General features: G+C 35.0%; 3 protein-coding genes across 5 annotated transcripts; 1 reads left to right on the top strand and 2 right to left on the bottom strand.

Annotated features, from left to right (window-relative positions):
- Window positions 1-166: 166 nt before the first annotated feature.
- LOC112003614 (uncharacterized) lies at window positions 167-3996 on the bottom strand. Of its 2 annotated transcripts, none has more exons than XM_065777533.1 (6): window positions 3701-3996; window positions 3500-3548; window positions 3306-3432; window positions 2666-2736; window positions 2477-2549; window positions 167-603 (listed from the first exon to the last, which is right to left on the bottom strand). In XM_065777533.1, the coding sequence occupies exons 1-6, from the start codon at window positions 3861-3863 to the stop codon at window positions 508-510; spliced, it is 579 nt and encodes a 192-aa protein (XP_065633605.1). In that variant the 5' UTR covers window positions 3864-3996; the 3' UTR covers window positions 167-507. The 2 variants fall into 2 exon arrangements, with proteins under 2 accessions (XP_065633605.1, XP_065633604.1); XM_065777532.1 differs by having other exon boundaries at window positions 167-607; window positions 3701-3994.
- A 1043-nt stretch (window positions 3997-5039) lies between these two features.
- On the bottom strand, window positions 5040-6051 carry LOC136069219 (peroxidase 64-like). The gene is made up of 3 exons (XM_065777502.1): window positions 6043-6051; window positions 5811-5973; window positions 5040-5700 (listed from the first exon to the last, which is right to left on the bottom strand). The coding sequence occupies exons 1-3, from the start codon at window positions 6049-6051 to the stop codon at window positions 5303-5305; spliced, it is 570 nt and encodes a 189-aa protein (XP_065633574.1). The 3' UTR covers window positions 5040-5302.
- Window positions 6052-19862: 13811 nt separating this feature from the next.
- On the top strand, window positions 19863-23456 carry LOC112024497 (E3 ubiquitin-protein ligase RSL1). 2 transcript variants are annotated; one of them, XM_065777534.1, is made up of 3 exons: window positions 19863-20732; window positions 21724-21910; window positions 21993-22145. In XM_065777534.1, the coding sequence occupies exons 1-3, from the start codon at window positions 19977-19979 to the stop codon at window positions 22010-22012; spliced, it is 963 nt and encodes a 320-aa protein (XP_065633606.1). In that variant the 5' UTR covers window positions 19863-19976; the 3' UTR covers window positions 22013-22145. The 2 variants fall into 2 exon arrangements, with proteins under 2 accessions (XP_065633606.1, XP_023912890.1); XM_024057122.2 differs by adding an exon at window positions 22969-23456 and having other exon boundaries at window positions 19868-20732; window positions 21724-22493.
- Window positions 23457-25360: the final 1904 nt, after the last annotated feature.

The raw sequence follows: 25360 nt of genomic DNA on the forward strand, positions 1-25360 counted from the left end.
ATTTTTTTTTTTTTTTGGGATGACATAAGTGTCCCTAACCCGATAAACTTCCATTGATTTAACATTAACAACATACTTAACCAAAGACTTCTGGGAAAAGAGGAGAACCATAAGACTTCCATGAAAGAGGTTTGGAGTAGAAATCTGGGAAAGAGAAACTTAAAAGTTAATACCAAGAGAAAAGACTTATTCTTATTATTTTAATTCTAATCATGCAAAAATTATTTCATGACAAAATAATTAAACAGAATACATTCTACCAAAAAAAAAAATTAATAATAATAATAATACAGAATACTGAGGAACAAGATGAAGGTTTAAAATGTGAGAAGCATTAATATCATCAAGCTCGTCACCAGTAGTGAGGTTAACCTGGGAGGGCCATCAAATGAACTGGTGAAGGGGAACACTAATGCACTGCCATGGGGAGCAACACTTCTCTCAGTTCCTTTTTACTCTCAAGCCCAGACCTGTGTAAATAACACATCCCAATGATTTAACATTCTCTCAATTTCTTATACTCTTCAAGGCCCAGTAACGATCCCTTGACTTTGAGCCAATCTGCTGGTTTTGGCATGATAATGGCAATGTATCCTTCTCTATCTGCCTGGACCAAAAAAAGGCAGATGAACTAGAATTATGAACAATAAGTACAAGCTACAAATGACAGCTGAAAAATAAAGAACCATAATCACTATCATTTATCATATCACAATTTTTTAATTGGTAAGTTATACATGCACCTAACATAATAGATCTTGAACTCACACCACACATTCCATCCTTTTATTATGGGAGGAGATGATATTTTAGCTAGAGCTCATTGGCAAAAATCACTTTCACATAACATGAACTCAAAATAAAGGTAAATCAATGCCATGGTTCCTGAGGAGGTCCTCAAATGCAGGAGAATCGGTCTGGAATTAGATAAGAAGACTTCAAAAACGTATTCATGCATTTAGAAGCAAGATGCTTGAAAAATCACCCTCTCTTTTTTGATAAAGTGGCAAGCAAGTTTATTGAAAAATCATGAAATGCTATTGAAATCACCATCCCACCATTTTTTAGGTCGATCAATTGCATACAACCTGTGTACAGGTTCTCTTTTTTCTATTAAAAAACTTTAATTACTTCTATAAACCTCAAGGGGTTGGCTTAGTGGTTCTTAAGGCCTCATGAAATCTATGAGGTCTTGGGTTTGAAAGAGGGAATAGTCGGATACTCGAAGAGGTCTAGATACCCTAGTTTGTCAATAATAATAATAAAATTACCATCTTCATGCATCATCACTGCCATTAATTGCAACAGTACGAGAACAACCTAATTCTACATGGCCACCACCACACTTCTCATCCCATTCGTATAATAATTCTTATTTCCTTGGGTGTCAATCAACTGATTTTCTATACAGTAAGACATCTCAAAAACTTGTCTTATAAGTCTCCTTGATAATTTTCTAGACAGCTGAACCTACCAATACATTCTACTTCATTGGATTAGCATAGGGTTAGATTAACTTCATAGAACTGCAGCCACATGTTTGTTGAAACACCAATGATGAAGTTCATGAAGAAACTATAAAAAAAACAAAAAAAAAATTGCAACTAAAATAGAAATTCAAGATTCCTCATTTCTTTGCATAACAATTAAGTGCACCTGGGAGGTGTTTAACCCATTAAAAAAAGCATATGTAACCTACAAACACAACACCAAGCATGCACAGACGCACATACAGAGATTGTATATTTTCCCCAAGTGCCCTATAGAAAGCCGTCTTCTAGACGCAAACTAGTACTAATTTGTATTCTAGAATATGACAGAGCATTTACTACAGCTTTAAGCTTCTATTCTCACTATTCTCTCACCCTTTTTCTAATTAATTCTATTTTTTACGTTAATTTCAACGCTTAAGGTTGTCAAATCTTGCATAATTAGTTGAGCTGCATCTTCTAAGTATATTTTCCAATAAACTTTCTCACTTGTATAGAGATAATGCAGGAGTGCATAATCTTTATTTAAATAAATAAATTGCTAAGGAATCTAATAGCTATAGATCATGAAATATTCAATTATACCCCAAGGGAAAGCACAATCAATTAGAGACCACTCCTTGTGAAGCAGAGGTCACTAGTTCGAACCTCGCCTTACCCCTCCCCCTTGGGGCCAAAACTTATAAATAAAAATTTTAAAAAATTATGAAATATTCAATTATACAAAGAGCTAAATGGAAATTGAACTTATGGCTAATATTTCTTTTATTTAAAATATAAAGAAGGAAATAGTCAAGAGCACAATGCTCCAATTTCTAAAAATTTGAAAATTGCCCAGTGAAAAAGCTAATGCAAACATGTAATATGAAAAAAGATTACAAACCAGAGGAGGACTTGAATTGCAGCAATAATTCAAGACAGATATATTATACTAATAATTATACTACATGAACTTTGAATTAGTATAAAAAGTTAATTATTCTCACCGATGAATTAAGCAATCCCGGCTGCTTGATTAACCTATCATTGACTTCTAATAGAGAGCCTTTCACACAACATCTGTCAAGCCACTACAACCTTTTAACTTTATATCAAAAGAATTTAGAAGCAAATACAAATAAAACTCCCCCCAAAAGGGAAAGGAGAGTTAAGGAAGAACTGAAGAAGATACCTACCTCACAATATAAGAAGCATCATCCGTGTTAACTTTACACAAAGCTGAGTTGGACTCAAAGTGTTGTGCATTCTGCAAAACAACATCTCCAATTTTAATCAAGTATAGGCTTGAAAGCGGACATGAAAGTATGAAACAAATCATCTTGCAAAGAAGGAAAATGAGTACTCATGAAAAAGTAATTTATACACATTTGAAGCTATATAATAGGCTATATACTCCAAAGAGCGCAATAGTTTCAGCCTCTAAAAATACAATAGTAGAAGCATACTTTATATCACAAAACAACTTAATATGATGCACCAAGTCGAGCTGAAAACTGATTTATATAGACTTATAGACATACCCAAATGACTCTTTTCATCTTGAGATTAGAATTGCACAGCAGTATTTTTCTAAAATCTGCAGCAGAGAATGTTATGTACTTTAAATAATATTTTAGAATTACCTTCCAAACATTAATTTGATTTCTGAATTCCATGCATTAAAAGATTAAAAAAATATAAATATAAATCTCTTCTCTTAATGTTAGAACTTAGAAACTTAAAACACTAACATGAATTCAAATGATAATAATAATAATAATAATGACCACAATAGTAAAGTAATTTCTTCAAATAATGGATGCATTGCTTTAGTACCTTCTTGCGCTTTCCGGTGACCTTGATGCCGCTGCGATCAGACTTCCCAACGTTGAAATCAACGGCCGTGATACCACTTGTATCTTTAAACGCCACATGCGTCCGAGCCAATCCAATCACACACAGTCTATTATTTATAGTTTAAAAAAAAAAAAAAAAAAAAAAAAAAAAAAAAACCAAGACAGGTAATGTACCCATTGGCATGGCGATAAACGTACTGATCGTGTCCTGGCTTCGTGAAATCTGAAAATTTCAAAAAATCGAAATCAGTGAAACTTCGTGAAATCAGTTGAGTGGAACATTTAGTTAAGTAATCGATTTTGATTTCTCAGCAATAAGATCACAATAGAATAAAGTAATATACGTGTGTGTGTGTGTGTGTTGTTATGTCGTACCTGGAGCGAAATAGGAGACGAAATTGGATTCAATGGCAGAGGGAGGAGTGAGAGGGAGATCGTGTACATCAGGTACGAGAATCCTATGTAATGAGTCTTGTTCTTGTTCCTGTTCCTGTTCGTGTTCTAGATTTATTGTGTCGTCGACGCTGTGGTCCTTCATTGAAATCTGAACAAGATTTTGTCTAAATAGGATCGAGTCCGGTCCGTACAAAGCTTGGCTCCTTTCAGTTTCAGTGCGTGAGCTTGAGTCAAAGGTAGCTATGGCGGCTGTTAAAGTTAACTAAGCTGAGGTTCGGTTCTGTGTTGTGTTGAGTTGTGTTCGGTTCACCCGAGTAGTCGGGTTTTGGGCTAAGCTGGTTTTAGTAATTGGGCTTGTAATTAGCGACCCTTTTACGCATTTCAAATGACAGCATAATGGGCCGGGCTCAGACTAGACGTCGGCCCTGAATACAACAATCAGGCCTGGCCGGCTATAAAGCCCGTTAAGAAGTGTATGCGAGAGAACGACTTGTATGTTTTCTTCTTCTTATTTTTTCCTAGTTATCCACTGGTAGGGTAGCACAGTTTTATACAGAAATGACACGTAGCTTTATATTATTATTATTATTGAATGACGATTTATAATTTTAGCGGAGCTATTTTGGAACAGACTTGGCTTAGGTCCAGTGCATAATATTATTGAATGACGATTTATAATTTTAGCGGAACTATTTTGGAACAAACTTGGCTTAGGTCCAGTGCACTAGCACTGGACCTTTGTGATGGCGACATAAAATGAGCATCTATCGTTATGAAAACGAATTTAATACACTACAAAACTGAACTAATTAATAGTGCATTGGACCTTTGTAATGGCGACGTAAAATGAGCATCTATCATTATGAAAACGAATTTAATACACTAGAAAACTGAACCAATATTTGCTCATTTTGTTCTTATCATATATATGAAATTTGTGAATGTTTGCTTTTGCTATTATTTTATTTCCTTATGAAGGGATAAAGTTGCAACTTGCTAATAGGCTTCTTCTTTTCTTTTTTTTTTTCCTTCCTCTATTTGATGTGATACTCTTATTCCAATTACAACTGCTTTATTCTTATATCAATCATACGTGCCTTTACTTTGATGTTTGGTTTATATTGCGAGAAAGTACATAAAGAAAGCTGCTCATTCCAAATTTCAGTCTCTATGCTATTTAAGCCTTAATTAGGGTGCATTAGGATTAGTTTTTTTTTTTCTTTTTAAATGAAGATTATTACCATTTAGCCTTAGAAGGATAGGACACATGCCTGATAGTACGGTTGGTCAGAACGACCTAACATCAACCAAATTATAATAATTGAAAACCAAACACATATTTATTAATATTCATGCTTGTACATAAGTAATTTTCAATTCTATCATCGTCCACTTTGACGGTGGCATAAACAACACAAACTTGCATGCAAAGACACTTGCACATTGTCCACATTTATTACTTTGCACCCTAAAGAAGAAGAAAAAAATACTATCAAATTGTACTAGAAGAGACACAATAATTTTAGCTGGGACTGCCTAGCTCATCACTCACATTAATTAATTAAATCCACTCGGCTAATATCATGATCTAACTCTTCTGCAATCCAGCCTAATCTCTTGCCCACCAGGGAGGCTACTCATCTTGATCATGGACTTCACAAAAGCTTTATCAAACTCTTCTTGGGAGCTAGCAAACTTAGAAACCAATGCTTTAGTTTTTGGGGTACTGAGTAGAGCTTCATCGGAAGAAAATATACTCTTCCCTTTGAGAAGCAACTTGTAGTATGCATTGTCAAATGCTGTGGTGGTTGAATCCAGTGTGGTGCCAGCACTTCTTACCTTGTTGTGCTCCGGGCAAATGTTTCTTAAGGTGGCTGCGAAGGTTGACTTCAGTGACGGGTCGATGTCAACGGAGCCATTGAAATTGTGAATTCTGTTCTCGAATGATGAGCAATGAGCAAACCCAAGTGTGTGTCCCCCTAAAAATTTGCATGAACAAGATAGTCATTTATATATAAATCAATTTTCATGCAAGTACTATATATATATATATATGCACAAGATCATAAATATATAGAAATATATATACCTGAGAGAGCCACAAGATCGCCCAAGTTCAGGCCTCTTTGGGAGAAGCTTTGCTGTAATTGAGTGATGTTGAAAACTGGAGCTGGTAATTGTCTAGTGTCGGCTGCTTTTGAGATTCTTCCATCTTTTCTCCCTGTTGGTACTTGCCAAGTGGGACCTCCAGACTAATACATCAAACCAGACCAAAAAAAGTACTACCATAAGCTTAGAAATCGAAGGGCTGTTATTATTACTATTATCATTATTATTATTATTATTATTATTATTATTGTGGACACAAATTTTCTCTAGATTGGCCAGATTAGATGAGATGGCAATTCATAGTACGATACCATTCACGTGTATTTTAATAACACGTCTAATCATTAAGTCGCTATAACAAATCACATAACTATTAAATAAGTTTTATGATAAAAACTATATCTCAATTGTCGTTAAGAGTTGTTACGTAGTGTTTCATTCCAACTTATATATTATTATTATGACCCCCCCCCCCCCCCCTCCCGGCCCTTTTTTTTTCTCACCAAAAAAAGGAAATCTTTTAGAGTTCATTCCATCTAAAGTTAGGTTCTGCATATTTATTAGTGATTTACTACTTGCAAGTTAGAATGGAAGCCTATTTAGATCTACCTAATAACCATTTATTTTCTTTTTTTATGATTACCTTTTGTAGTTGATTATGTTGCTGCTTGTGCTTTTATTGCTTTTCAGGTGTGGGTATGAATTCTGCTACAATTGTGGAGCTGAGTGGAAGAACAAGAGAGCGATGTGTTCTTGTCCACTTTGGGATGAGGATCACATTTGGCTTGAACAGGATAGAGACTTTGATGAAGACGAAGAGGATGAAGATGAAGATGATGAGTACTACGACTCTGATTCTGATTACTATTGAACAAATATCTTCCCTTCAACCACCCCCCCTCCCCTTTTCCCTCCTCTCTTCTTTTCAACTGCTTGCTCACAAGTCACGAATTTTTTCATTTCATATTTTATTAGGGACAATGAAAGAAAGCATGAAAAATGAATGAGCAAAACAGAAAAGTAAATTTGAAGGAGACGGGATTAGGCTATTTTGTAAAAAGCATTCATGTTGACTATTGGACATAATTTTGAGAAAGTATCTTTTGAGCCCACTTTATGGAGTAGGCCTCTCACAAGTACGTAGGCCCCATTGGCTTGTGAGAGATCCTCTCCATAGAGTGGACACGTTATATAACTTCTGCATCTTAAGAATGTTGAGTTATGATTTGGTATTGCTGTACTGTGTGGATGATTCTGCTAGGAGAAAGGAGCTATTCCTCCAAAAAAGGTTCCTAAATTAAGCTGGACTTAAAGGAGTAATTCCCATAATAAAAGGTTGCTAAAGCAGTTAGATATAGGCTAATTTCATTTTAATGGTGAGTTATGTATCCTTGACTGCGTCTTTGTTTTACTTTACACTTAAACAACACACTTTCATAACATGTCTCGTATGCAACTACTTCGTGAGAGTTGATAGAATCATAGAAAGGTTACTTAAGCAGTTAGATATAGGCTAACAAGTCTCATATTCAAGTCTTTTAGTTTGAATTCTTTGCTATGCATGCGAAGGTAGCATGGGACCTAGAACCTCTCCACCTTTCTTACTCAACCTTGATAGCAGAAATTGTCTCCAGGAGTTGAAACCCTGCTGTTTGATTCTATTTTATTTCTTTGTTTATAAAAAATATGTATTTCAATTAATAATAAATTAAGTGCCTTTAAAAAAAAAAATTATGAGTGTGTATTAAAAACACTCTTATCTTCTGTATATATTAAGAGAATTCGGAAAGTTAATTATTGTTTTTTTTACTATAAAAAATATATCTAATTTAATTAATCTAAACCAATCAAAATGAGGATAAAATAGTAAATTTCCTCCTAAATAAATTCCAACCCACGTTGAAACACTACTTCTACTTCTACTTCTACGATGAGATACTATCTCATGTTCTTTTGAAAAAACCTACCCGACCACCAAAAAAAAAAAAAACACTCCCAACATTCAAATAATGCTCTGTCAAGGGTAATTCTATAGTACTCATTTTTTTTAGGGGCTACGGCACCCATTAATAAGTAACCTGCTATATCAGGTTACTAAAACATCACATTTGATGGTACTATCCTCACATTGTGTAGTACTAACATCACATGTGATTATATTTTTGTCACATTCGGTGGTTTTTTTTTTATTTTTTTCTCACATTTGATGGTACCATCTTCATATTGTGTAGCACTAACATCACATGTGACTGTACTTTTGTCACATTTGGTGGTTCCTTTATTTTTTTTTCTCACATTTAATAGTACCATCCTCACATTGTGTAGTACTAACATCACATGTGATTGTGCTTTTGTTACATTCGGTGGTTTCCTCATTTTTTCTCACATTTGATTGTACCATTCTAATATTGTGCAGTACTAATATTACACGTGACTGTACTTTTCTCACATTCGGTGATTCATTTATTTTTTTTTCTCACATTTAATAGTACTATCCTCATATTGTGTAGTACTAATATCACATGTGATTGTACTTTTGTCACATTCAGTAGTTCCCCTTTTTTTTCTTTTTTTTTTTCATATTTTATAGTACTATCCTCACGTTGCGCAGTACTAACATCACATGTGACTGTACTTTTATCACATTTGGAGGTTTCCTTACTTTTTTCCTTACATTTAATGGCACTAGTCTCACAAAGCGCAGTACTAACGTCACATGTGACTGTACTTTTGTCACATTTAGTGGTTCTTTTATTTTTTTTCCTCACATTTTATGGTACCAGTCTCACAAAGCGCAGTACTAACATCACATGTGACTGTACTTTTGTCACATTCAGTGGTTCCCTTATTTTTTCTCACATTTTATGATATCATCCTTACATTGCGCAATATTAACATCATATATAACTGTACTTTTGTTACATTCGGTAGTTCTTTCTTTTTTCTTTTTTCTTTTTTACATTTAATGGTATCATCCTAACATTGTGCAGTATCAACATCACATTTGTCACATTCAGTGGTTTCCTTTTTTTTTTTCCTCACATTTGATGGTACCATCTTCACATGGTGCAGTACCAACATCACATGTGACTGTACTTTTATCACATTCAGTGGTTCCCTTATTTTTTTCTCACATTTGATGGTACAATCCTCGCATTGTGCATTACCAACATCACATGTGACTGTACTTTTGTCACATTCAGTGGTTCCCTTATTTTTTTTTCTCATATTTGATGGTACCATCCTTATGTTATGCAGTACCAATATTACATGTGACTGTACTTTTGTCACATTCGGTGGTTCCCTTATTTTTTTCTCACATTTGATGGTATCATCCTCACATTGTGCAGTACTAATATCACATGTGACTACACTTTTGTCACATTCAATGGTTTCCTTTTCTTTTTTTTCTCACATTTGATGGTTCAATTGTTACATTGGGTAGTACTAACATCTTATTTGACCGTACTTTTCTTACATTCGGTGGTACTTTAATTTTTACTCACATTTGATAGTTTAATCATCATATTGGACAATATCAACATTACATATGGCCGAAATGACCTCGAAAACTTTTGAAAGGACTAAAATGCCCTTGAAACCTAAAAAATGACCAAAATATCCCAAATTTCCTCTAAAATTACCAAAATATCCTTAGAACCTTAAAAATGACTGAAATGACTTTGAAACCTAAAAAATAACTAAAATACCCTTAGAACAAAAAAATGACCGTAATGCCCCCATTATCTAGAGAATGTTTGAAATACCCTTAGAAACTTAAAAAAAAAAAAAAATGACCAAAATACAACTAAAGAAATGACTGAAATGATCCTAAAACTGAGAAAAGGACTAAAATACCCTCGAAACATGAAAATGACCAAAATACCCCCAGTTAATTAAAATTATCTTCTAGTTAACACTCTATTAATAATATTTTTTTAAAAAATCTAATAAAAGTTTGAGTATTTACTTCTACTAATTTTTATTTTTATTTTTTCACACTTTTTTGCCAAGCATTTGGTATGAGTCATGTGACCTGTCATCATCAATAACACGATTACATTATGCTTCCAAAATAAAATGCCATACTTAAGATGTCATTCCTGGCTACTTATGAAACTCACCAAAACAATTTGTGATGTCATTCCTTTTTGACCTCTTTGCATTTGAGATATTTTAAAATATTTGAAATTTGAAATTTGTATTTTGATAATATATATATATATATATATATTGGATTGAATAAAGAGTCTTAGTGTGTCTATTAGTCTCTCACTCTCTCTACCTTTCCAAGCGACTCTTTGGCATGGATGGCTCAAATTGTCGTTGTTTATCAATTTTAATAAAACCAATGACTGTGATTTTGTATAAGTTCCAAAATATCATTATTGTCGTCTTAGAGTTAGAGAAATACTTTACATTTTTTTATATATAATAAAATTAAAGGGCAAATGGGTCAAAATATGTTTCATCATTCTACGCCAAAAAATAACCTTAAGAAAACATAATAAATTAAATCAAAGGGTTATAAAAGATGATTCATAACCTCACACATGGGCTTTGATGAAACCACCTATAAACCTTTAATATATGCTTAAATGTTTCCCAAAAATGCTATAGATTTGACACGATTCTTTGGGAACTAATATAAAGAAACCAATACAATAATCTACTTATAACTCTTGCATCATTACATGGTGTTGATATAGACCATAACATTTAATCTAAAGCTCCATTGAGTGCATGAAAGCATATCACTTTTAGGGATGCCAAATATAACATCACTGCCTATAAAAGCTATTACAAAACGCTTGGGAAAAACAACAATTAACTGTATCAATTGGAGGCGAAGCTTCAATGTCACCCTCTGCAGCTCAATGGTGCATAAAGTTTAATAGAAATTTCTAAGGGATAAACACATTGGAAGCTTAGTTGCTCTAATACAATTACAACATTGCTCTATGTAGAGACCCCAAATATTTATATCAGCTCGATACAAACAATCAACTCTCACTTAACAATGGTGATTCAATGTCATCCTCTGAATTATTGCTTGAAGGTTCCCCAGGTTGAAGCAGGCAAACAAAACATAAAGAAATCATCTAGGAGATTAAGATTCAGAGTTAGTAAAGAGAGACACAGAGAGAGGGGGGGGGGGGGGACGTTNGATAAGAACCATGCTAAAATTACAATTTAACTTGTTAGCAATACATATGAATTTATTCTAACACTCAACTAAACAAAAAAGAGTTATCACTAGAAGTCAATGGACTCATTACAAGCGGCGATAACAAACTTGATAATGATTCCACACTAGCCACAAATCCTTGTGCTTTTCCTTGCACAAACAATTGAGCATGCACGTCAATGGAGTGACCATGGTTCAAGTGCTTTGTAATTTATTTAGCTCAAGAAGTAACTCAACATAGAACAAGTTATTTTGATACAGGAGAATTTCATATCTACTTTTATTTCTTTTTCGTTTGGCGTACTCCTGAAATTCTCTATCAGGCAAGTGAATGCAACACTTTCATTCGATAACCATAGATAAAAAATCGAAAGAGAAAAATAATTGGACCAATTTGCCAAGAAAGCCGCCACTTTAAACTCAAAACTCACAACTATGTCATGCTGATATGATTCATATTGAACACATGTTGATGAATCTACCTGATTTTTCCCAACTAGTTCAAAGTTCAATCTAATGAAGTAGAAAACATCCAGGTCTAGATGAATAGTGTGACATATGAGATGATAGCATTCCTCAAACAACTTATCTAATTAAGTAGCCTCACTCTACTATGACAATACCAAGAATACAGAAACCAAGTCTTTCTTTACATTGACAGTAAGAGTAGAAGTTTTTTTTTTTTGATGGAAATCATAATTTCCCAGAAAGAATATCAAGAACTATGGAATGCAAATTGCAGTTAATGGGATCATAGGTATTTTCCAAACCTAATCGTTTGAGCTTGATGCTCTTGAAATAATAGCATAAGTCTACATGTAATTTGACAGGAAAAATTGAAAGACCATTAGAATTAAAAGGTGAACAAATAACCACATTGAGTATTATTTTATGAAAGAATTGAGTATTAAGCTATTAGGATTATAAGCTGAATTTTATCTTAACTTCAAAGACTTTGAAAGGATTATAAGCTATTAGGACTCCAGTATTAAGAGGCACAGTACACTCAATTCTAGAAATCATAAAATAAACTTCTTGATTAAAAAATTTCAAATATGAAAAATATTTTGCTCATTAAGAGGGAAAACAATAAAATAGAATACAACCCTAAGAATTGTTTCATTTTTATAACCACGATGCCTTAGCATTGTTTTATATGCAGAAGACAAATTAACAACCATTACAACACAAACCGGGAGAATTCTTATTTTGATAACTTCAAAGCAACCTAGCAAAGGATTTAGAGAAAAACTGTGGCATATGCCAAGCAGATAACACAATAACATACTAGCAGATATGCTACCTTGATTGATGGCTAAAGAATAATTCACATCTTCAGTATAAGGGCATATCAATCTATTAAGTAAATAAAAGGGAACTTTTGCTCTATAATACACTTCACTTGTGAAATAATTGAACTGAATCCCACAAGCATTAGAATTTCTAAGAACTCATTTTTGTTAAAACCAAAAGCTGCCTTCAGATAATACTACATAGGTAGTAGCATAACCATCAAGTCATTGAATAAAAAAGAAAACATTGTTTCACGAACTATCATTACTCAACGTCATGGATTGGTTAAATTGCAATTATCTTATGAGCAAATAAATCTAGCACTATCTTATCCTAAACTATTGATTAATAAGAAAACCATCAAACCAATATTGAAAAACCATTTTAAATATTTTGGATTTAAAACTAATAACCCAAATAGCTAAATGTAAAACAATTAACCCAAAATAACAAAAAACCTAAATAATATTTAACACATTTTTTGTTGTTTAAAAATACCTATAATGGTAGCGATTCTTGTAGTTTTCTCTCTACGGCCATTGGTGGCGGAAGCCAAGCATTGCAGAGATGCATATTTTAGTGTTTTGAAGTAGAAGAAGAAGAAGAACACCCGCTAGGTTTTCAATTTGAGAGATAAGAACGCGAGAATGAAAAAATCAAAAGACTCTCATTTGTTTGTCTATGTGTTTCATGCTTTTATACATTACCTACCTAACCGGTTACTGGTTTTCCATTAAAAATAAATGGACAGTTAGGATTAAAATGTGTAAATTCTATGGTCCAGATCTAAATGGGTACAGTACCCTCCAAAAAAAATAAGGGTATGGTAGAATGATCCCTTTTTCTTATAATCTTCTTTCGCCAGTTCAAATCATTTAATATCAAAAAAAAAAAAAAAATCAAACTTCTTTAACAAGGATACTTTTTTTTTTTGATAGAGCTTTAACAAGGATACTTCTTTACGTTGAAAGAAATATATATATATAAAAAAAAAAAAATCAAACTTCTTTAACAAGGGTACTTCTTTGCGTTGAAAGAAACAAAAACAAATAGTTACCAAGCACTTTCCTCAAGCATACACTATCCCTCCAAAGCGAAATAAAAACAGAGAGAGAGAGAGAAAGAGAGAGAGAGAGAGAGAGAGAGAGAGAGACCATTAAACATGGACGAGCTGTACACCACACTCACTGAGCAATGCCAAGAGCTCATGGCGGCGAAAACCCTAGACCCTGACGTCAACTTGGCTTACCAACTCGAAATGCAAGAGGCCATGAATGCCTCTCTTGCTCTCCATAACCTTGCAACTGCAAGCTTTTCACGCACTCCTTTGCACTTCACTAGTTAGGACTTTGTTTGAGTGGTCTCATATTATGGGTCTTCCGCATTGTATTTCCTTGTCCGATTTCCTTATTTATGTTAGATCTTCCATTTGATTTATTTTTATTCTTTTCTTTGCTGTGAGTTTACAATTGTAAACACATTGCACTTTTGTTATAAAAAGCACTCTTATTATCTATATTAAATAAAGAAAAAGAAAAAAAAGTCATGCACTGACGACCAAGTCAGAGGCATTAGAAGGATTATAGGGCACAAAATAAGGTGGATTGAGAATTGGAAGGCTTGATTGTCGTGGATTTAGTGGAAGACAAGGTTGTACATAGAGATGAATGAAACTAATGTTACTATCATCTTGTTGCTATTGTATAAATACCCTCCCTCAACCCACCTCTTTCCCCCCAAAAAATGAAATCATTTAGAGTTCATGCTATCAAAAGTTAGGTTCTGCATATTTATTCGTGATTTATTACTTGGGTTGGAAGTTGGAATGGTAGCCTATTTAAATCTACCTAATACCATTTATTTTCTATTTATAGCTACCTTTTGTAGTTGATTAAATAGCTGGGATAAGGATCACATTTGGCTTTAAATAGATAAAGACTTTGATAAAGATGATGAGTACTACGACTCTGATTCTGATTACTATTGAATAGATATTTTCCTTTCACTACCCCCCTTTCTCTTTCTCTCTCCTCTCTTCTTTTGAACTGCTTGCTCACAAATCACGAATTTTTTTGATTTCATATTTTATTAGGCACAATGAATGAATGCATGAAAAATGGATGAACAAAATAGAAAAGTAAATTTGAAGGAGATGGGACTAGGCTATTGTAAAAAGAATTTATGTTGATATTTGACATAATTTTGAGAAAGTATATCCTAAGCCCACTTTATGGAATTGGCCTCTCACAAGCCTGTTTGCCCCATTGGCTTGTGATAGGCCTTCTCCATAGAGTGGACACATTAGATAACTTCTGCATCTTAATAATTTTGAGTTATGGTTTGGTATTGTTGTACAATGGATGATTCTATTAGAAGGAAAGAGCTATTCCTCTGATTAAAGTTCCTAAATTAGGGCTCATTTGGATTAAGGGGGGAAGGAGGGGGAGTAGAGTGGAATTGGCTGAAAATATTCAAATTTTGGGCCAAATCTACTCTACTCTACTCCCCTTTCTTCCCCCTCAATCCAAACGGACTATTAAGCTAGACTTAAGGAGTAATTCCTAGTTTCCTATGATAAAAGGTTGTTAAAGCAGTTAGATTTAGGCTATTTTCATTTTAATGGTGAGTTACGTATCCCTATTGTTTCTTTGTATTACTTCACACCATGGTTTTAAAAACCAGTATGGTCAAACAACCAATTTATGCCCCTGTTCCCGGTTTAACTTGGTTTTTGACAGGTTTTATACTATTTTCAAGTGATTTTACCAGACTGAATTGGTGCTCGATTCCCAATTGAATCGACCAGTACGGTCCGATTTACACTTAACAGTACACATTCATAACATGTCTCGCATGCCACCTTTTTGTGATAGGTGATAGAAGGTTGCTAAAGCAGTTAGATATAGGCTATGTGATGTTAATAACAGAGAACCTTAAACCTCCCCATGGACCCCACCTTTCTTACCTAACCTTAACAGCAAAAATTTTAGTCCGAGACGTTAAATATTGGACTTAACTGTAGCAAGTTTGTAAAATTAAAAACTAATTATTTTATTTTAACTTTTAACTCATCTCTCTCTTATTTCAACTCAACTCAGCCTATCTCACCTCACCCGTCTTCTCTTTTTTCTCTTCTTTTTCTCTCTCTTAAAACCATCCACCTGCTATCATGGCTAACTTGGGCCAGGTAGTAGAGATCGATGTGGCCAATTCGGCCTAAATTGTGGAGCTTATGAGTTGCCAACTCAGCCTAGGTAGTGGATCTGGCATGACCAACTCAACCCAGGAGGTGGATTCGGTGTGGCTAACCTCAGCCTTGGTGTTTGAGATCCATGTTGCTTGGGTATGGGTTATGATCAGTTTGGTTTGTTGTGGAGCTCATGGATATTATTTGTTTTGGACTAGGTGGTGGAGCTTATGGGTTTTAGAGGTTTGTTTAGGGTTGGCCAGTGGCTCTAGGTTGTGGGTTTGTAATAGGTCACGGTGGCAGTGGTGGTAGTTTGACCAATTTGGGTTTAGGTTAGGTTGATTTGGAGTGGGTTATTCCAATGGTTTGGGATGGTGTAAGTTTTGTGATTCATACCTCCTTTAGATGACATATCGGCATGTTGGTTCCTTCTCACGAAGGTGAAGTGCACGATATTTAATCTTCTTAAAAGTGGTTTTAGACTCAAATCGACGTGAGCTTAGGAGTACGTGGTGCCTCTTAAAAAGAGGCAAATGAGTCACCACTTGGTTATAGGTCTATGAACCAAAACATGATTCCATGAAGGTCTTCATACTAGATAAGGTTCAGAGTTAGGGTACAGGATAGGAAAATGTTAGGCACCCCAAGCTTGCCCAGCCATAGCTAGCTTTCATATATCATTACTGGATAGTGGATAAATGGTATCTATCTAGTGAGCCTATGTGAAAGCGTGCATGCATCTAAGCCCTAGAGTTTGTCTATGGGTCATGTGAACATATATGGAAAGCATATTAGACATGTGAAAGACAATCAAACATGTGAAGGACAACGGAAGATATAAGCATATGACATTTGATCATGTGAACATGAAAAATATGGGAACATCCAAACATGTGAACATACAAGTATGTGAAAATACGAGAGTGCAAGCATGTGAACAGGTGAATATGCAAGTATATGAGGATATGAACATCCAAGCATATGAGCGTGCAAGCATGTGAACATGGAAGCATGCAAACATGGAAGCATGTGAGGATATGAACATCAAGCATGTGAACATGGAGCATACAAGCATATGAGCATATGGACATGTAAACATGTGAGTGTCTAAGTACATACCTCTTACCGTCCAATCACCTCAGCATTTAAGCATAATTGTCAAAGCGCATGAGCGCATGAATGTCCAACTGCATAATCACTTAAGCCTCCATGCATATAGACATATCATCCAAGTGTGTGCACATGTGGATATCAAATAAAGGGTTGAATGATTAATGTGAATTAAAGATTAAGTCTTATGAAGGATTGACACTTGATTAGAGTGGAGTCTTCATTTAATCTTGAATGTCTTTCCTTTAATAAACTCAACATCAATTATTAAACATGCTCCTAATCTTTAAATGTGCTCTTGCCTTTTAAAGTGTTCATTAATCAATTGACTTTTATTACCTTAGATATCAAATTAGTTTAAATTCAAATATCCAAAATTCCAAATCTTTTAGAAAGGATCATCAAATTATATAAGCCATCAATTGCTTTGTCCTTTCGGATTCAACTATTTCTAATATATTAGGCAATATGATCTCTTGATTGTCAACCATTAATGTTTGTCAACTATTTTGAAATTAAACCCTTTAGCCTTTTAGGAAAGACTTGCAATTAGTATCTTATCAATCAATTGTCCTTTCCTTAATTGACTTTTAGGCTTAAATTCAAATTAGTCATCTTTTATCATTAAAGCTTGATTGTCACCAACTTGGAAATGTTTTAATCTTTGAATTAGACTATTGGGACTTTCTTTATGAAAAATAATTAGATTTAAATATTGACATTCCATTAATGCTTGATTACATTCCACGATCATCTTTCAAATTTTGTCTAAGCAATTGCATCAATTCATCTAAAAATTTCTGTCTATTTTACAAAAAGAACTTACTTTTTCTATTTTACACCATCACTTTTACAAAGTACCCACATCAATTTATATATTATACACTCTATTTTATATAAATCATATTTTTTTTCTTCTTTTATTATTATTCTATTAAATAATAAAGTATCTCTTATCTCACACATCTCCTCTCCTCCCTTAAACTCTCCGCCTCTCTCTTATCCCTAACCCACAAACTGAACTCTTTGCATCTTAGATCCCTCATCTCTCTCTCTCTCTCTCATCCAAAACCCACACACTCACGCACAGATTTTCTCTGAGCTTGCTCTCACTTTGTCACTGACCTCTATACGCGGCGATGGTGATGGGGTTACTCCATCTTTGTCGGCAACAGCATACATGAGCCTCCAACGATTTGGGTTTGGGTTGATAGTTTTTCATTGAGGTTTATTTTGGGTTTTCCATTTGTAGGCTTGGGTTGATTTTTTGTTGATTTTAGGCTTTGATTTTCATTGATTTTTAGTTTGATTACCTGTTGATTTTGGGTTCTTTTTTCCATTGATTTTTTTTTCTTTGATTTTCCATTTATTTTTTGGTTGGATTATTATGTGTTGTGATGGTGGTGGTTGTAGTGGTGTTTGGGTGGCACTGGTTTGTGGTTGTGGGTGGAGGTTGATCAGTTGTGCTCTTCGACGAAGAGAGAGATGGTGGGATGAAGAAGAAGAAGACAGGTCTGACGGGTGAGAGAGAAAATAAAATAAAATATTGATTTACACAGCTACAATAACCATGTAAATATACACGATTGCAGATCAAATTTCCATACGAACAGTATTATAGACCCGCTAAAACAATTACATTAGTTCATGCAAATTTTCCTTCTATTTTGCACAAAAAAATTACTTTTTCTATTTTATTAATCTATTTTTATAAAACATCCATGTCAATTTAACTATTCTACCAATTTATTTAGTAAATATTAATTCTTTCACAAATTTTTATTATTCTCTCCCTCACTTCCTCTCTCTCTTATAGATCTAATCTGAAACCCATCTCTCCCTCACCGCCTCTCTCTCACTTTCTTATCAACCAAACAATAATTACAATCCTCCATTTCAAAATAAAATAATCTTAACAAGACTCACTGTGTCTCACATACTCATCCAAGCTCAAACCAGTATTTTCTGTGTGTTTCTTTTTTGGGTTACATTTGAGTTCGAATAGTAACAATGGAGGTGATAGTTGAAGAAGGTTGTAGAACTCTGAGACATAGTGAGTGTCAAATACCAGCAGATTTGGCATGCCCACCAGCTTCGAAGAAGAAGAAGGTGGGTTATGTGATGAAGCAGTAGGACCTGCCCAAGAATGGTTATATTCAGCCACCTGATCTTGAGGTTCTCTTTACTATTGCACCCAGGAGAGAAGCTTTTGCTTGGACTTGACTTGATTTTGAGTGAGTATGTGTGTGACTTTATTTCAGCCACCTGATCTTGAGTGTGTGTGAGGACTCGCAAGGAGACGAGAGAAGGAAAAAGAAGCAGAGAGAGAGAAAAAAAAAAAAGAGAGAAAAAGGAGAGCACCAGAGACCAAAGAGAGAAAAAACTATTAAAATAAGAAAGGGAAGAGTTACAGTAATCATGCATATGCATATATGCACGATTACTGTAGTAATTGTGCAAAAATGCACAATTTTATACAAGTTGATGTGGTGTTTTTTTGGGCTAAAATGTGTAAAAAGAGACCTTTTTTCTATTTTGCAAAACTATACACAAGCTAATATAATTGCAATTTTTGAGTTAAAATGTGTAAAATGTACAACTTTTTCTATTTTAAACTGACTGTGCGGTTGCTCTATCCATTTAGGAAAGAAGACTAACTACAAAATTTTTAGGTATTTTTCGTATTTTGAATACATTGCATATGATATAAAACAAAACAAGTAAAACAAATAAGGAAAGATAGTAAAACAAATAAGGAAAGATAATAAAACATGCATTAAAAAATAAAAATAAAATCTGAGTTTCTAAAAAAGGAAACATGAAAGTATAGACTAATTATTTTATAAAGATTTCGTAAAAAAAAAAAAGAAAAAGAAAAAAGAATTGGTCAATTTCAGTCGAATAAAGTTTGGTTGTTTGTGTTTTTCGAGAACACTCACACTCATGACTCAACTCACATTTTTCTCTCCAGTACCAACGTGGCACGATCTTATATCGTCTTTAAACTTTGGGGACCCACGACCGATTGTTTTCACTTTTTTTTGAGAAGCCGATCGTTTTCACTTCTTCTTTCCTTCTTCTTCTAATCTTCTTTGGCAAGTTCAAATTATCTAGGGTCCGTGTAACGTTGTTCTATTTATATTGATTGTTTTTTTTAAAAATATGTCCGTAAAAAAAATGTATAATATTATTTAAATACTAAAAAAATCAAACTTCTTTAACAAGATACTTCTTTGCGTTATCAAAAAAAAAAAAAAAAGGACACTTCTCTGCGTTGAAAGAAATAAAAACAAACAGCTACCAAGCACTTTCCTCCAAAGCGAAAGAGGAACAGAGAGAGAGAGAGAGAGCGAAAGAGACCATTAAACATGGACGACCTGTACACCACACTCACTGAGCAACGCCGAGAGCTCATGGCGGCGAAAACCCTAGACTCCGACCTCGACTTGGCCTATCAACTCCAAATGCAAGAGGCCATGAACGCCTCTCTCGCTCTCCACAACCCTGCAACTGCAAGCTCTTCACGCACTCCTCCACATCCGAAACCCAACGACGACGACGACGTCGTATTCATACCACAATCCCCTAACGGCGACGTTTTGGACATCGCCACGACGCTCATGCTCGAAGACATGAACAGGTTCGTGCAAGAACTCGAGGACCGCGAGCAAAGCGAGGCGGAGACGAGGAAATTGAAGGAGGATCTCGACCGTCGGATCCACGATCAAAAACTCGCCGTCGATATCCACAACATACCGGACCAACAATGGGAAAAATACGGCGACAATTACCACCGCCCCTACCGTACGCCATCGTCTTCGTCTTCGTCTTCGAAGGCTTTGGTTGACTCGGAGTGTTTCAGGCTGTATTTCAAGGGCTTGGTGAGCGAAGAGAGGGTTAGGGGCATAGTGGTAAATGTGGCTGGTGCAGGGGTTGGCATTTGCGATTCAAGAGACAATCTAATACTGGAATCGAGGAAGAATCTGGAAGCTTTGGTAAATGGTGCAGTTGTGAGTAGTGAAGTTGCTGAGCTTCAAGCTCTCATTGAAGCTCTCAATAAAGCTCTGAACTTGGATTTGAAAAGCGTCACCTTTTTCTGTGACGATTACATGCTTTACCAATATGTGAGTCAATAATAACCTTCTTATTATTATTTTTACTTTAATTTGACATTTTTTTTAAATAGTGTTGGATCTGTCTTATTATGCTAAATTTTCAGCTTTGTTTTGGGGTATGTATGGTTGTACTGATTATTATTTCATTGAATTTAATAAAGTTACTTTGTTTGGCTGTATTGGGTATTTATAGCTTGGTTGGTGGGTCATGGGTGTGGCTTTGATGGTCGAATGTTTGTTGTAAAGGGACATGGGAAATGGAAAAAATAAAAAGGAAGCTAGATTTATAGAAATGTGATAAAAGGGTGTTTTTGTTTTATATATATAACACCACAAGTGGTGCCATTACGGCTGGGGTTTGTATCATGGTCAGTTTTAGTCCCTTACCTTGGAGCCACCACTTATAAATAAATAAATGAAAGTTTAACTGTGCTAAGGTAAAACCTTTGTTATAAGATCCAGACATTTTGACATTGGTTCAGTGGTTGGGTTAGTTGGTTGAACTGCAAAACTGTGAAGGTAAATTATCTTTGTGAATGTGACTTTTGTGATTAAAATGAATATTGGGCACAACAAGTTTCGATTTAAACATATATTTTACAGGTTCTTTGCGGATACATAGTAGGAAAGCAAGTCCTACATATGTTGCTTTATTTTTTAGTAGCAATGTGCAGAAGTTGCAAGATCCCAAACAAGTGGAAAAATGGGAGGCATTCCATTGTTGCAACTTTTCTTCTTGAGCTTTTCAATTGTGCTATCATGATTGGTTGAACTAGCCTCTCTGGTTCAACATTGTCAATTATTAGCATATGCATATTATTTTCTAATCTGTGAACTCTTTTGATGAGGTGTTACCATTATGTTGTTGTTGCAATAAATTTTCATTTTTCTTCTCTAGTATTCAAGTTATGATAATTCTTTGTCTGTGTTTGTAAAGCCTAGTAAGCTGCATTCTTCTGATACAAAGATAGAAGTATTGACATTGTATATCTGGATACAGGTTACAGGCAGAGTACCACCACGGCAGAGCAAGATTGTAACATTAGTCAATCAGGTGGCTCTTCTTCAAAGAAAATTTACATATTGCAACCCATCTCTTGTGGCGCGTAACAATATTAAATTTGCATTTAAATCTGCAAGAGATGCTATAGTTTCTCAAATTATCTGGGCAGAAGAAACTAGCAAAGGCAAGTTGAAGGAGACATGTGTAATTTGCTTTGAAGATACTGATGTTGATAATATATTTTCAGTTGATGGTTGCCTGCACAGGTATTGTTTTTCTTGTATGAAACAGCATGTGGAGGTTAAGTTACTTAATGGAATGGTGGCAAAGTGCCCTCATGAAAACTGTAAGTCAGAGGTGAGTATTGATAGCTGTGGAAAGTTTTTGGCACCGAATTTGGTTGAGGTCATGAGCCAACGCATTAAGGAATCTTCTATTTCTCCTACAGAGAAAGTTTATTGTCCATATCCCAGGTGCTCAGCATTAATGTCAAAAAGTGAGGTCTTACAATATACTAAAAATGTATACATTGGTGTGGAAGAATCTGGAGCCAGGAAATGCATGAAATGTCATTATTTTTTCTGTATCAAATGCAAAGTCCCTTGGCATTTGAATATGACCTGCTATGATTACAAAAGATCAAATCCTAATGCCCATCCAGGAGATGCAAAGCTCAAGTCTCTTGCAAAATCAAATCGATGGCGCCAGTGTTTGAAATGCAACCACATGGTCGAACTAGCTGAAGGTTGCTATCACATCACTTGCAGGTACATTAATATTCCTCCCTCCAATTCTTAGATGGAAGAACTATCTTATTGAGGGAAGAAAGATACTAACAGAAGATAAAGAGTGTGCCTTTTTTTAAAAATTAGATGATTGAATAACTAGCAAATGCCAAATTGGGTATAAGATTAGGACATGGGTAAATCTGTTGCCATGGATAAAACCTACACTTTGATTTCTTTATGCTAAGTCTCTATTTGCTTTGTGATGCTTGCCAATGAATTCAGAAAGTCAAGATTTTTGGTTTCATTGGGTTGGTTTAGTGAAATGGCCCTGCCTATAGGTCCCTTCAGACGGTATTTTATCTTCATTCTGTGTGTTATAATATTCATGTCTTTGTATTTCCCAAGGGGAAAAAGTCAGGATAAAATCAACCTTGCTCTGTTTCTTGTTTATCTGTCTTAATGTCATATTTGTTAAACAATGCTTGTATTTTACATGCTTGCAATCTTTCTGCAGATGTGGATATGAGTTTTGCTACACTTGTGGAGCCGAGTGGAAGAACAAGAAAGCAACATGTTCCTGTAAAATCTGGGATGAGCGTAACATTATACATGATAACCGGCAAAGATGATGATTGGTAGAGTGAAGGCTTTTGTTGCAGATTGACTGTGATGGTGATCAGTCTGTTTATTTCTCTCACCCTTTCTTCCACTTTGTGTGGTTTAGTTTTTGGCAAAAAGAACAGCAAGAAAGTATCGTATCTGCTAATGCTGCAAACATATAGCTTCTATGTTTTTTGTTTAGTTTTTGGCAAAAAGAACAGCAAGAAAGTATCGTATCTGCTAATGCTGCAAACATATAGCTTCTATGTTTTTTGTTTAGTTTTTGGCAAAAAGAACAGCAATGAGTATCATGTTTGCTAATGCAGCAGACATATGCGAATACATGCTTAAATAGGACTTGGTGGTGATATTAGACTATAACTTCTAAGGTTTTTTGTTGAATGTTGGCTCATACTGCTTGTCTTCCTTTCTATCACCCCCTCTTCTTATTTTGGAATTGTATGCTTAGGTCATCGCTCTCATCTGGGTTGCAGGTGTTTGATACTCCTTCCCTCTAAGGTTTCCAGATTACTCCCTGGCTTCTTCCTAAAACTTGTTTCAGTTTTTGGATTGAAGTCTTTTTACTCCATCAATCTTCACTTTCTCTGAGAAATCCAATAATTTTCCCTAGCTGCTCAACTGCTCAAGATATGGTCATATATAACAAAGAGAAACTATTCATCCATAGCCTGAGCTATGCCATGGTTTCTTTCTACAAGCTAAATTTCAATTAAAAGTTGAAAAAAAAAAAATTAACTTTTAATATGTAGCTTGAAAAAAAAAATTTATTATAACCATTGCAAGAGTTGAAGTTAAATTGAAACACATTATTAAAAAAAAAAAGTGCCAACGAAACTTTTTTCAAAATAAATCCAACTGAGGGTTGGATACTGTAAATGAACAGATACCCGTTGAATGTAATGTTTGGCAAAGTGAGGAAGGGAAGGGATGGAAAGGTGGGGGCAGCGTAGTTATTGTGCTTTTTGTGTGTTTGTTGTTTTGAAGTGAAGGTTCAATATAGTTATAAAACACCCTTGAACATTTAGACCTCCAGATACAAAAATACCAATTCAAGTTTTATATCCAACAATTAATATGCGGAATATGATAACAAGCTTATAACAGAATTGATAAAACAATCTAAGCCAAATATAAACACATTCACAACAGTAAATATAAGGCAAAGATAAAGGAAAGAGAGATGCAAACACACGGACAACACACGATGTGTTATCGAAGAGGAAACCGAAATCCTTGGCGTAAAACCTCTCCGCCGCCCTCCAAGCGGTGATAAAATCCACTAAAGAATATAGTTGGGATACATGAACAGCAGAAGACCCTTCAAGCCTAATCTACCTAAGTACCTAAGCCCTTCAAGCTTCTTGATCCAACGAGGTTACGCCGAACCTATTTCTTCTTTAGCTTGCCGGATTCCGCTACTTGACCATAGCATCAACCAATGTATATTGGTTCCTTTCCAAACTGCTTCCCTAAGCACCAAATGGACATTCTCATAGACGTGGGTGTAGTGAAATAAGGGTTTGGTAAATAACCTCTCAAGGGTATGACAATGGAGAGGAAGAGAGTAGAGTAATTTGTAGAGTCTTTTTAGATGAATATTGGAGATGAGACAATCTTGTTTTTCTCTAGGGTTTTCTCTCACAAAATTCTCTCTGGAAGCTCTCTCAAAATGATGGGTATAAGGGTGTATATATAGTAGAGTGAGAAGGGAATGCAAAACGTCAATTTTTGCCAAACAGGGCAAGTTGGCAACTTGGTCTCGCAGCTTGTCCAAGTCGCGAGTTCAAGTCGCGACGTAACGGCCTGGCCAGTCTGGAACTTTTGTCCTGTAGCGTGACAGCTGGCGCGACCCTTTAACTTCCCAGTGTGCCTCTCACGTGCCAGCCTTTGGCGGCTTGCCAGTCGCGATTCAGCCGCGAGCCCTAGCCGCGAGCCTCTGTTTTTCTTGCACACTCTTGAGCTTTTCTTCACATCTTCTCACACACTACCCTTACAATTTTCCCACATAAATACAGGGTTGTTAAGTGCTAAATTACAAGCAAATTGGTCACGGAATAAAGCCAATTAAATGGTTGATTAAATTCAACCTTACAATCTCTCCCTATGGCTATTCTGTGACAAAACCCTACAACAGACTATAGACTTAAACGTGAGTTTGGAACAGTTGGAAAACTCACTCACACCTAACTCTAGATTCTGTAAAGTTCTTGAACATATGAATAAGTAACTCCTGAAACACAATAACATAGCAATATCATTGTATGCAGAAAACTTAATATGCATAT

Source organism: Quercus suber, unplaced genomic scaffold (genome assembly GCF_002906115.3).
Source record: "Quercus suber isolate HL8 unplaced genomic scaffold, Cork oak 2.0 scaffold_157, whole genome shotgun sequence".
Taxonomy (NCBI): Eukaryota; Viridiplantae; Streptophyta; class Magnoliopsida; order Fagales; family Fagaceae; genus Quercus; species Quercus suber.

Excerpts from the sequence above, each read along its gene's own strand:
- LOC112024497 (XM_024057122.2), top strand. The coding sequence starts at position 19,977 with ATGGACGACCTGTACACCACACTCACTGAGCAACGCCGAGAGCTCATG. Across the intron at positions 20,733-21,723 it reads ATTACATGCTTTACCAATAT|GTTACAGGCAGAGTACCACC; the intron begins GTGAGTCAATAA and ends ATCTGGATACAG. Across the intron at positions 22,494-22,968 it reads TGCTATCACATCACTTGCAG|ATGTGGATATGAGTTTTGCT; the intron begins GTACATTAATAT and ends ATCTTTCTGCAG.
- LOC112003614 (XM_065777532.1), bottom strand. The coding sequence starts at position 3,863 with ATGAAGGACCACAGCGTCGACGACACAATAAATCTAGAACACGAACAG. Across the intron at positions 3,433-3,499 it reads GTTTATCGCCATGCCAATGG|ACTGTGTGTGATTGGATTGG; the intron begins GTACATTACCTG and ends TATAAATAATAG. Across the intron at positions 2,550-2,665 it reads GATGCTTCTTATATTGTGAG|ATGTTGTGTGAAAGGCTCTC; the intron begins GTAGGTATCTTC and ends GTGGCTTGACAG.
- LOC136069219 (XM_065777502.1), bottom strand. Across the intron at positions 5,701-5,810 it reads CGATCTTGTGGCTCTCTCAG|GGGGACACACACTTGGGTTT; the intron begins GTATATATATTT and ends GCAAATTTTTAG.